At 39.6% G+C, this 13163-nt stretch overlaps 1 protein-coding gene and 1 long non-coding RNA gene across 18 annotated transcripts in view; one reads left to right on the top strand and one right to left on the bottom strand.

Annotated features, from left to right (window-relative positions):
* Positions 1-13163, bottom strand: part of TDP1 (tyrosyl-DNA phosphodiesterase 1) — a 181345-nt gene that overhangs the window by 121638 nt on the left and 46544 nt on the right. For all 17 annotated transcript variants that reach the window (XR_011970128.1, XR_011970127.1, XM_072622825.1 and 14 more), the window contains 2 exons: positions 8660-8830; positions 7070-7148 (listed from right to left, as the gene is read on the bottom strand). Coding sequence is in view for 15 of the 17 variants with exons in the window: in XM_072622825.1 (XP_072478926.1) it covers positions 7070-7148; positions 8660-8830 (250 nt within the window). In the remaining 2 variants the exon portion in view is untranslated. The remainder of the gene's footprint in view (positions 1-7069; positions 7149-8659; positions 8831-13163) is intronic.
* LOC140513281 (uncharacterized) overlaps positions 8825-13163 on the top strand; it is a 40847-nt gene continuing 36508 nt past the window's right edge. The window contains exon 1 of the long non-coding RNA XR_011970129.1: positions 8825-8935. This is a non-coding gene — a long non-coding RNA (uncharacterized lncRNA). The remainder of the gene's footprint in view (positions 8936-13163) is intronic.

The following is a 13163-nucleotide window of genomic DNA, read 5'->3' as shown; positions in this document are numbered from 1 at the left end:
ATTCTTCTCCTCACTGGCTTTTTGAACCTCTTTTGCCAATTGAGTTAGCCTATTTTTCAAGGTATTAATTTCTTCAGCATTTTTTGGGGTCTCCTTTACCAAGGTGTTGACCTGCTTTTTATGCTTTTCTTTCATCTCTCTCATTTCTGTTCCCAGTTTTTCCTCCACCTCTCTAACTTGATTTTCAAAATCCTTTTTGAGCTCTTCCATGGCCTGAGCCCATGGAATATTTATTCTGGATGTTTGGGATACAGAAGCCTTGCCTTCTGTGTCTTTCCCTGATGGTAAGCATTGTTCTTCCTCATCAGAAAGGAAGGGAGGAGATACCTGTTCACCAAGAAAGTAGCCTTCTATGGTCTTATTTTTTTTCCCTTTTCTGGGCATTTTCCCAGCCAGTGACTTGACTTCTGAGTATTCTCTTCTGCCTCCAGATCCTCCCAGCCAGCGCTTGGGGTCTGAGATTCAAATGCTGTTTCCCAGCCTCAGGGCTTTGGGTGGGGGCAGGGCTGCTATTCAGTGTGAGATTAAGTTCAGCTGCTCAGGTGGGGGCAGGGCCACCACTCAGGGGCTTAGTTCCCTCAGGGGGTTTATGCAGAGACCTTCAACAATGGATCCATGCTCCTGCCTGCTTTGGGAGCCCCAGTCCACCACCGCCCCTGCTGCTGCCTCCTGAGGGGGCCTGAGTTATGGAGACACCCCGCTCCCCTCTAGGCGAGCCAAAAAGACTCTCTCACTAACCTTTAGTGCCCATGGGTGGAGGGACCTGTGCGGCTGCTGGAGATTCCATCCCTGAAGCCTGCTTGGATCTGCTCCTCTCAGTGGCCTGCAGCCAAGGCAGGGCTGGACTCTGCTCCGGGTCCTATGCGTGACAGACCTTTCGGGTCAGGTTTTCAGATCTCTCTGGAACAGAAATCTCCTCCACTCCGTTGTTCTGTGGCTTCTACTGCTCCCGAATTTGTTGGGAGTTCTTCTTTACAGGTATTTTATGGGTTGTGGGTTTCGGAGCTAGCATATGTGTGTCTTTCTACTCCGCCATCTTGGCTCCTCCCCCCACCCCACTGGAGATATTTAAAATAGGTCTAGATCTAAATTTCCCAATCCCATCATATACTCAAACTCTGATAAAGAAAACAGCATGGAATAAGTCTGTAGTTCATAAAAGTCTTTTTTGAGAACAACCTCCTGTCATGGGTCATGCCAGCATTACTGTCCCCATTTCAGAGTTAAGGCACCTGAAACTCAGAGAAGCAAAATTACTTCCCTAAAACCAGATTTCAAAGTAAGGATCCAAGCCGTGCCCTGAAACAACAGAAAAAATACAAAGTTTGAAATACTAAAAGTGGGTCACAAAATCCAAGTTCCAGTTCCTGCTCCATCACTTAATATGTGCATTACCTTGGATCAGTCATTGAACCTTTATGGGCCTCAGTTTCCTCATATGTAAAATAGAAATACTAAAAGAAATGACTTATAATGTCCCTTCAAGCTTTGGACTTATGAACTGGAAGATGAAATTTAAGCTCAGTGTTTTTTTCCTGTACGCTATGCTCGCATCAGCAAGATAGCTGAGGGAAGTCTGATTAAATGGTAGAATAATTTCACATTTAGACACATATAACCATAAAGAATACACCAAAATGTTCGTCATTCTAATGCTGGAATCAGAGCAAACAGGTTCAAATCCCATGTCCACTACTCACTATATGAGAATGGGGAAATTGCTTTCCCTTCCTAGGCCTCATCTATTTGTGTAATAGTGGAGCTAAGCTAGAAGACCTCTATGGAGATACTACTTCTAGCCATAACATTCTGTGACCCTTATCAAGGGCACATAAAAGATAAGAAAGGGATCTCAGAAATGACTGGAGGTAGGGGTGAAGGAGTAGGGTGGAGGGGGAGGAAAATAACATGATTTTTTTTCACATAATTTATTTTTCTTTTTTTGAGGAAGGGGGCAGCATGGCTAACATGGAAATATGTGTTACCCAGGGCCACAGGAAGTGTGTGAGGCAACATTTGAACTCAGGTCTTTTAAACCCCAAGTCTTGTTGTTGTTCAGATGTTTTCAGATATGTCCAACTCTTCCTGATCCTATTGGGGATTTTCTTGGCAAAGACACTGAAGTGGTTTGCCATTTCCTTCTCCAGCATGTTTTACAAATGAGGAAACTGAAGCAAACAGGATTAAGTGAATCACTCTTGTTCACAAAGCTACTAAGTGTTGGGAGACCAAATTAGAACTCAGGAAGATGAGTCTTCCTAACTCCAGGCCTGGCCCTCTATCCACTGTACCACCTAGCTGTCTATCCAAGTCTATTCAAGTCCAATCTATTCACATGCTACAATAGGGATTTTATTAAATAGTACTAGTAGATAATTATGGTTAGTCACTTGCTATTAATTATCCTAATGGTTTTTTTTAAGCATTAATGCTTTTAAAAAAATGGTACCAGGTACCTTTCTTGGCATATAGGCCCCAACCATGGTCTCCAAGGAATTCTTGCATTATATCCATTAGCTACAGCAAAGGTAAAAGATAAGATTTACATAGCGATTAAGACATAGGAAGTCACGCTAGGATTTACTAAGGGCTGCAAATTATGCCCTAATGAGAAAGTTATAAAACATCAACTATTAACATCATTTCCAAATGAGTTAAGTCTACTTAATTCTATTTGTTGCCTTTTTCCATGATTTTTCACATCAGGAACAAAGGTAACTTTTGTAACTGGAATCCCCTTCAGGGCATTTAAAAACTAACTGTTTAAATTAAATCCATTTGCAATACACAGCAATAAATTTTATTAACACTCTTTTCCTTCTTCAGATAGACTCCCAATAGTAAGAACTCTCTTACTATGAAAGTCAGAAACTATAATATTCTGAAAAGAAACAGACTTAACTGGTAGGTTCTTATTTTATTTTTTTTGTGGATATCATCTCTTCTGATTCAACACAACCCATGCTCTCTGTGTGTCTGTGTGGGTGTGGGTGTGTGTATGCGTATGTATGTGTGTATATACAATCCCTCCACCTACCCAAATACTGAGAAAAGTCTCAAGAGTTATAAATATTTTCTTTCCATGTAAGAATATAAACAGTTTCAGCTTTAGAAAGTCTTTTATGATTTCTCTTTTCTGTTTACCTTTTCATGCTTCTCCTGATTCCTGTGTTTGAAAATCAAATTTTTTCTTCAGCTCTGGTCTTTTCATCATGAATGCTTGAAAGTCCTCTATATATCACTGAATGACCATTTAATTCCCTTGAAGTATTATACTCAGTTTCGCTGGGTAGGTGATTCTTGGTTTTAATTCCAGTTCCTTTGACTTCTGGAATATCCTATTCCAAGCCCTTCAATCCTTTAATGTTGAAGCTGCCACATCCTGTGTTATCCTCATTGTATTTCCACAATACTCAAATTGTTTCTTTCTAGTTGCTTGCAGTATTTTCTCCTTGACCTGGGAACTCTGAAATTTGGCCACAATATTCCTAGGAGTTTCTCTTTTCGGGTCTCTTTCAGGAAGTGATCAGTGGATTCTTTCAATATTTATTTTGCCTTCTGGTTCCAGAATTTCAGGACAGTTTTCTTTGATAATTTCATGGAAGATAATGTTGAGGCTTTTTTTGATCATGGCTTTCAGGTAGTCCCATAATTTTTAAATTATCTCTCCTAGATCTATTTTCCAGGTCAGTTGTTTTTCCAATGAGATGTTTCACATTATCATCTATTTTTTCAAATTTTTGGTTTTGTTTTCTAACTGCTTGGTTTATCTCATAGTCATTCATTTCCCTGAACTCAATTCTCTCTTTCAGAGAACTATTTTATTCAGTGAGCTTTTAAACGTTCTCCTCCATTTGGCTAATTCTGCTTTTTAAAGCCTCCTCGTCACTGGCTTTTTGGACCTCTTTTTTCCGACTGAGTTAGCCTCTTTATAAAGGTGTTATTTTCCTGAGCATTTTTTTTGGTTCTCCTTTAGCAAGTTGCTAACTCGTTTTTCAAACTCTTCTATTGGCTGAGGCCAATTTAAGTTCACTTTGGAGGCCCTGGAGGCAAGGGCCTTGACTTCCTGTGACAGTAAGCCTTGTTCTTTCTCATCTGAAAGGATGGTTGCAGATACCTGTTCACCAAAAAAGTAACTTTCTGTGGTCTTATTTTTTTCCCCTTTTTTGGGCATTTTCCCAACCAGTTACTTGACTTCTGAATCCTTTGTCAAGAGACTAGACTCAGCTGCTCAGTTCCCCTGGGCTTTGGGTGGGGGGCAGGCTGTTACTCAGGGATGCTGTTTAGATCAGCTGCTCCCTAACACCAGAGGCTTTAAACTGAGCTGCCTGGACAATGGACCCAGGTTGCTTCCAGGCCACCATAGCTGCCTGTAGTCTGCTGCAGCTATCTCTGCTGTTGCCTGGGGCTATTGCTAGAAGAACCCCTTCCCCTCTCACCCTGCTGGGAAAGCCTTCCTCCACTGAACTCTGGAACTTTCTTTGTTGCTAGTGGGTTAAGGTATCTGGGACCCTCCTTGCTGGGGATTCTGCCTTGGAGGCTTGTTCTGGTCCTGTTCCTCCCCGTGCCACATGGCCAGGGCTGGGCTCCTCTCTACTCAGTGTCCCATGAGACAGACCTTCCCTGTCGGCCTTCCAGGTTACCTTTGGCTGGAAACCTCTTTCCCTTTGTTGTTCTGTTGCTCCAGACTTTATTGAGAGTCATTTTTTACAGGTATTTTGTGGGCTGTGGGGGAAGTGCTAGAGTATATGTGTCTTTCTACTCCACCATCTTGGCTCTACCCCCTAACAGGTAGGTTCTGGGGAGGCCAGAAGGAGGGCAGAAGGAAAAAGAAAGTTCTGCCTCCTTTCCCCACTGATGTTTACTTTAAGAAATATATCCTTTAGAGCACCTGCAATTGAGGAATGGCTAAATAAAGTGGGGCAAAATGAAATACAATGGACTATTGTTGCGCTGTAAGAGTTGATGGCTGCAACTTATACAACTTGTTGCAATAATGAAGTAAGCAGAAACTAATACAGGCTTCGCACAAATAGTAAATATTTGTGGCAAACAGTAGGCATTTAATAAATGATTGATGATATGAACTGAGGCAAAGTGAAGTGAGCAGAGCCAAGAGAATGCTCTATGATGATCAATTGTGGGGGAAAAAAAAAACGCAGCCACTCTGATCAAGACAATTCTTGATGAAAATGCTATACACCTCCAGCAAGAGAACTGACAAACTGAGTGCAAAGCAAAGTATAATTTTCGTTTTTTATTTTTCTTGCTTTTTTGTGGCATGGAAATATATTTTGCAAAATATAATATACATTATAATATCAAAATTTATACTGCATGATTTCACATGTATAACTAATATTGTGGCACAGTGGACAGAGCATCAGGGCCCCAAGTCAGGAGGACTCCTGTACTTCATTCAAATCTGGTATCAGACACTCACCTTATCAGCTACCTTGAACTAGGGGCAGCTTGGTCGCTCAGTGGACACAGTGCTCAACATGGAGTAAGGAAGAGACCTGAGTTCAAATCTGTCCTCAAACACTTACTGGCTCTGTGACCCCTGGAGGTTGTTTGCCTCAATTTCTTCTTCTGTAAAATGAGCTGAAGAAGGAAATGGCAAACTAGCGTAGTGTCTTTGCCAAGAAAACCTCAAAAGGGGTCACAAAGAATTAGACACAAGTGAAATATTGAATTACAATTGCTTGCCTTCTTAGTGAATGGGGAGGGGTTAAAGGGAAGAAGACTTTTAAAAAAAATTTTAAAGAATGCTAAAAATAAATAAAAAGATTTTAAAAAATGAATTCCTGCTGAAAGACAATGATGACAATAATTTAAACACAACACCACCATTTAAACCAATTCTATGAAATTATAATTTCATAACCAAGTTTGGCTTCAAAGAAGTATGAGAAGGTACTTCACCTCTCCCCACTTCTTTGCAGAGATGAAGAACTATGGGTGTGGAATACTACAGGTAATATTAGATATTTTTTCAGTGTTGGTAAGTCCTGCAGACTCTTTTTTTCCTCTTTTTTCACTCTTGGTTATAGAGGATCACACACAAGGGAAGGCATACAATGAGAAATATAGGTGATGTAAAAACAGATAATTATCAATAAATACTTTTTTAAAATTAACAGAGTCAAAACCACAGGTCACAGGAGTTAAGAATTAGAACAGACCTTTTGATATCAACTAATTCAAGCCTCTTATTTTACCTGCTCTAAATCAATTATCATTGTTGTTCAGTAGCACTCACCTTTTTGTGAATCTATTTAGCATTTTCTTGGCAAAGATACTGGAGTGGTCTGTCATTTCCTTCTCCAGCTCTTTTTACAGATGAATAAACTGAGACAAACAGGTTAAGTGACTTGCCCAGGATCACACAGCTAGTAAGCATCTGAGACCAGATCTGAACTCAAGTATTCCAGGCCACTCTTTCACCTAGCTTCCCCTAAATCAATTAGTGTTCTAGCCCTATCCTATGAAGGGATACTCGGATTCCAAGAGTAACAGCCAACAATTAAAAAGTAGGAAATCAATGAAATCTGTAATCAAACATTTTTACAAACCTACCATATGTTTGCTAAGCATCATAAAAGACAGCCTCAACAAACTTATAAAAGCATGGACACGTAAATAAAAGATGAAGGAAAGCATACATGAACAGAAAGAATCAATCCACAATTATTTATTAAGCACCTACTATGTGCCAGCCACTGTGGCTAGATACTTGGGATATCATGACAGAGACTGTTGTTACTGTCTAAAAATCACTATTATAATTTTCATAGTTATTAATAAAAAGTAATGTAAATAACAATAACAGCTACAATAGTAACAGTCAGCGTTTACATAGTACTTTAAGGTTTGCAAAACGCTGTACATATTTCCTTGTTTAATCCTCCCAACACACCTGGGAGCAAGGGGCTCTTATTTTACAGATGAAAAAGCTGAGATACAGAACGATTAACTCCAGGGCACACAGCTAGGGAATACATCCCTATTCTCAAGAAGTTTACAATCTAAGAAAAACAAACAAACAAAAAATTAAAAGTTCCATTACCTTCCTAAGCCGAAAATGGCCCCAGTCTTCTTTATGATTCCCTTGAAATCGTCCAGGAGTTGACCCAATAAGATAAACCCTAAAAACCATCAGAGATAAGAGATAAAATGTAAAGCTACTCTGGGTTTTGGTAACTAAAGAGACAGAATTTAAGTCAAAAACTTAAGATGTGTAACATTCCCACACCTTGCTTTAAATACAGTGCCCCCAAGGAAGGAATAATTTATATTCAAAGATAGCATTTCATTTGAGGAAGAGGTAGTGTTTTCAATTAATCAGAAGAAAATTACAGAACACCTACTATTTGCAGGACATTGTGTTTTTAAAAGTTTCTTTGCCAAAAGCAAAACAAAACAAAACAAAAAAAACCCCAACTTTTAGAAATGGCAAGCTCTTCATAAAAGAGACTCATTTTCATCTATCATCCCCTCTTTGGCTCTGCAAGGCATATGGAGGAAATGCTCATTTTATTTGGTGTTTAAGTTCAGAATGTTAAAACATTAAAAACAATTTATATTCAAGAAATATTTACTGGGCATCTACAAGGTGCAAGGCATCATGGGAAAAAGGACTAGAAAGCTGCTGCCTGTAGGGAGTTTACAATACTGAACAAAATCATACTCTACACTTTCCTCTCTAGCCTCTTTCCTGTCCATCAATTTGCCGCTGGAAATTTAAGTCCCCATTCTCTGTTTTATCCTCTTCATTCATTCATTCAATTCACTGAGCACTTTCTACAAACAAGACATCAAACAAGGCTACAAAAATGAATAAGACACCTTCTCTGCCCTGAATGAGCTCATAATCTATCAGAGGACATAAGACAAAAAAAAAAATAACTATAAGGCAAGGCAAAATGGGGCATGCCCCACCAAAAAGCAGCATTAGAGTCCTATAGGGTTTAGAAGTTTGATTTCTGGGTCCTCATGAAGAAGGGAGGCAGGAGGCTTCACTTTTTCCCATTGTAAAGCTGGAAAAACATGAGGCGAGGGTAAATTGGAGCACATTTTGAAAAAAGGACAGAGGGGAAAAAAACAAACATATTCAGATAAATATTGTGCCATCATTCCTTAACACATACACAGGAAAGACCTTATGCAGGACCTCAAGATTTTTGTTGTGTCTTTAAATCAGAATGGAGTGAATAGGCCCTTCTGCTAATTATGGACCCTTTCTTAGAATAATGTTTTTAAATGCAATAAGATACAAAAGATTGCAAAGGTAATCAGTTATAATGAAATAATGATATAATTTTTCCCCATCCAAGTTTATAGAAATTTGGGTTCTCTACGTTTTAAAACCCCTGTTTACACATGATTTCAGAGAAATAGCTACTATTGTCAGATCTCTTCTTACCCCAAACTCCAGCAGCCATTATTTTGTATTTATGCTACTGCCTCCTCACTCTCAATAATTATTTTATATTTACTTTGCATTTTCCTACCTATGGAAATATTATTTCCTTTAGGAGAACTTAAGTTCCTTGAAAACAAGGACTGCTTCATTTTTGCCCCCATGTTCCCCAGCACCTAACATAGTGCCCAACATATAGTAGGCACTTAATAAATTACCATATTGAAAAAAGCCTACCTTGTTTCAGAAAGGTCATGCTCTTGGATGATATCTGTCCATTCTTTGAGAGGAGGAGCATTGTAAGCCATTAAGTAACTTATGAGATCAGATTTGAAGTGTGTTGGTGATTCACCATGAGTACTGGGTGTTCCATATGGTAGTCGTGGATATAAAGGGCTGAGCCATATTCTACAAGAAAAGAAAAAGAAAACCATTGAGAAACTATAAACTGGGATGCTGTGTTGGGTTGTTTTACTTACTATGCATTTATTCTGCGGAAGAGAAGGAGAAGAGGTAAGTCAATTCTTATTAAGGACACAAAGGACTGTTATATCCAGGAAAACAACCAAGTATCCTCCCACCCCAAACCCTGGAATAAATTACTAAGGGAGACTGTTGGTGGTTCTTTTCTAACTGGCTTAGATAAGTCAGATTTTCATCTTCCTAGAATGGTTGTGAATGAATAAACCAGAAGTGAGAAAAATGAATCAGAACAGTGGTCCATAAACTGTTAGGTTCTGGACTCTAAGATCATGGTATAGTATGGAGAGTGCTAGACCTGGAGTTAGAAAGACCTGGGTACAAATGGTGCCTATGGCACTTACTAGCTGTGTGGACTTTGTTTCTTCATCTGTACAATGAAGACTGTTAATGCTGTTTGTCCTTTGTTCTTGAAGAGGACCATGACATCAGGAAGACAATGCCATGACTTGCAAGTGAATTGGGTTTAAATGAGGGGGAGGGCAGAGCAAAGTCACCAGCCTCACTTCCTCCTCTACAGCCATCTGGGTCCAGGGGCAAGATATAGATCAGAATGACTAGAGATGGCCCACAATGAAGAAAATAATAATACCTGAGGGACCTACCTCATGGGAGTATGGTAAGGATGATACAGGATCATGTATGTAAAGTGCTTTTCAAAGCTTAAAGTGCTATATAATCAGATCAGAGCTAGATGGGATCTTGTAGGTTATCTAGTCCTGTCTCAATATCTTTAAGATAAGGCTTGGAAAGACTAGCCTAGACTCTCAGAGTGAAAGAGACAGGGTCAGAACACAGGTCCCTTCATTCCCAATCTGACATTCCTTCCATGGGTAGAAGAGGCAACATGTTACCATAGTCATCTCTCTACACCTTCATTAACAACTAACTACTTCTCAAGTTATAGCCTCTAAATACCCTTATGTACTGAAGGAAGATTAGTGGGAATCCAGTGACTCGAAGCATCAATGGGGAAGGAAAACGTATAATTCAAGAAAATGGCTCTACATTTTGCAAATATGATGATTATTTTTTCAATGCACAAAAACCAATTCCATTTCTCTTTGTATCTAAAATGCCCTAAAAAAATCTCTAATACACAGTCCAGATGAGACATAATTTGAAGAAAACAATTCCAAGAGTCAGAGGGTGCCTGATCCAATAAGCCACAACTTCTGAGTCTGCCATTAACCACTTTTAAGTATGCACCTGAGAAAATATAATAGGCTTTTGTTACAATTTCCTATGCATCAAATACATGTATTTGCCCTGTTTTTATGAATGTGAAAAACAATCCTGGGGACATGGAAACATGCATTTCTCCAGGACAGGTTTTCCATAAGAGGTTAGTAGCATGGCATTGTCTTCCACAGAAGCGAATCATAAAGAATTACTCTGTAAGTAACTCCACAAATTTCTTTCTCTTTAATTACAAACAAGATACAGGACATCAAAAGCAGACCATTAATTGTCTGCTTCAGCTTTTCATTGTATAACACTAAAGTTCCAACAAAAAATAACTTTTATGTGAGTTCCAAAAGGTATCTGTCTCCTTGTTTTTCTCCTTGCCAAGAGACTGAAATCTTGTGGCATACTCACTCTACCCAAAGACATAATAACAGTAAGCATTTCAATGGTGCTTTAAGGTTTATAGTGTTTCATAGATGTTCTATCATTAGATCCTCATAACAGTGCTGGGAAGTAGGAGTTAAAAAGCAGGTAACTAAGTGGTGCAGTGGATAGAGATCCAGGCATAGAGTTAGGAAGATCTAAATTCAAATCCAGCTTCTGAACGTTACCGGCTGTGTTACTTTGAGCAAGTCACTTGACCTCTCTCAGACTCAGTTTTCTCATCTGTAAAATGGGGATGACAAGAGCACTCACCTCCCAGGATTGTGAGGATCAAATGAGATAATTGTAAAGCGCTTAGCACAGCGCTTGGCACATAGTAAGCACTATATAAATGTTAACTATTATTACTATCATCATTATTATTATTAGCTGTGTGACCCTGGGCAGTTCACCTCTTTTTTCATTTGTAAAATGAAGTTAATAATAGTATGTACCTCACAGAGCTGTTGTGAGGATCAAATTATATAGTGTTTATTTAGTATAGTGCCTGGAACATAGTATATGTTCATCCTTTGTTACCAAAGAAGACCATGGCATCAGAGAAATGATGACATGATTTGCACTTGACTTTGTTTTTGAGTGAGGGAGGGCTGTGCAGGTCACCAGCCTCACTTCTCCTCCAGAGCCATCTGAATCCAGTGACCAGATACTCATCAGGATAACTGGAGATGGCCCAGGATAACGCAATTGGGGTTAAGTGACTTGCCCAAGGTCACACAGCTAGTGAGTGTCAAGTGTCTGAGATAAGATTTAAACTCAGGTCCTCCTGCACTGGTGCTCTATCCACTGCACCACCTAGCTGCCCTTAAATGAAGCAAACAGAGGTTAAACAACATTGCCCAGGGTCACACAACTAACAGATGTCTGAGATCAATTTCAAACTCAGGTCTTCCTGATTCAGCCCCGACAGAGCTATGTCCACTGCGCCACCTAGCTGCTGTCTGGAACATAGTAATTGCTATATAAATGGTAGCTATGATTATTCATCACCATTTTGCACAAGTTTGATGGAGGTCAAGTGATTGCTGTGGGTTACACAGCTAAAAAGTGTCTGAGATAGAATTTGGACTTGTGTCTTCCTCTCTCCAAGTTCAGAACTCCATAGTAACCCATCATTAGGAAATATGATCCTTTCAAACTGTTATCACAGAAGGATGGCAATGTCCCAAGAACAAAGAACAGGCAGGAAAATGTGTATTCCGGTTATGGCATGAGAAAAAGTAATTTCATAAACTCTCTTGGCATTTTGGGCTCTTTTAAGGCTACCATATTTCAATTCGTATTACATTTATCTCCATAAATGCCTTGCCCTGACTACTATTTGATTCAATGAGTAATTATTACGCCATTTGCTGAGTAGTGAGCCAGGCTTTTGGACTACAAAGGCGAAAATGAATCATGTATTTGGTCAAAGAGCTAATATTCCACTGTGGGGATGCAACATGAATATAGATAAGTGCGAAACATGGTTGGGAAGGGAGAAAAACAGAAATCAGACAAACAGCTCTAGGAACAGCTAAAGAAGTAAAGAACGCTAGTAGCTACAGAGGAAGGGTTCATAAAGGAGGCAGTGCCTGAGCTGAGCCTGGTGATCAGATAAGAGTTCTCAAAAGCAGAAATGAGAAGAAGAGGCATTTCCAGGCATGGGGGGAAAGCCTGAACAAAAGAATGGAAGGAAGATAGGAGTAACCAAGTTAGGTTTGTGGAGTGGCAAACAGGCCAGTCAGAACAGAACCCTGGGGGATTCATAGGAAGTAATAATGAAATTAGGCTGGACAGATCAACCAGAAAGAGACTGAAGCAGTCCTAAATGTCAGGCAGAGAAGTTTATATTTCATCCTACAAGCAACAAGGAACCACTGAAAGTTTCTGAGGAAGGAGTAGCACAGTCAGATCTAGGTCTCAGGAAGATGACTTTGATAGCTTTGCAAAGCAAGGATTACAGAGGACAAAGAATGGTGCCAGGGAAACCAATTAGGAGACTATTACAACAGGGTAGGTGAGAGGCGAAAGGGATATGAACTAACACAGTGGTAGGATGAACGGAGAGAAGGGGACGGATAGGAGAGGTGTTGTGGAGACAGAATTTGACAAAACTTGGTCCATCACTGGAAGTCAAACATGAGTGTCTGGAAAGACCAAAGAGAGGATGAGAAGACTGAAAAATGGGAAGGATGAGCAAAGTTGAGTTCCCTCTTAGACATGCTGATTTTTGAGGTACCAGAAGATAACTGAGTACAGGCCAGTTTCAAGAGAAAGATTGGGCTAAACATATAGATCTAAAAATCACTGAGTAGAGCTGATAATTGAACACACAGGTAGATGAAATCACCAGGGCATAAAGAATGTAAAATGAATCTTGAGGAAAGATTTTTGAGGGATACCCACGTTTAGGGGGAAGAAGAGGGATAAGGACCCAACCTAGAAGACTGAGAGATTACAGTCTGATGGATAGGTGGAAAACAAGGAGATGGTTTAGGAAGACATCTAGGAAGCCAAGAGAGAAAGAGTATCTAACAGGGAAAGACTGAGTAGAAAACTAAAGGAGATTGAGGAGAGAGAAAAGGCCAGTTAGGTTTAATAATGAGATAACTGGCATCCTTTGAGAGAGCAGGTTCTTTATAGGGGT

The sequence above is a fragment of the Notamacropus eugenii genome, chromosome 7 (genome assembly GCF_028372415.1).
Source record: "Notamacropus eugenii isolate mMacEug1 chromosome 7, mMacEug1.pri_v2, whole genome shotgun sequence".
NCBI lineage: Eukaryota > Metazoa > Chordata > Mammalia > Diprotodontia > Macropodidae > Notamacropus > Notamacropus eugenii.
This window is presented reverse-complemented; position numbering and strand designations above follow the sequence as displayed.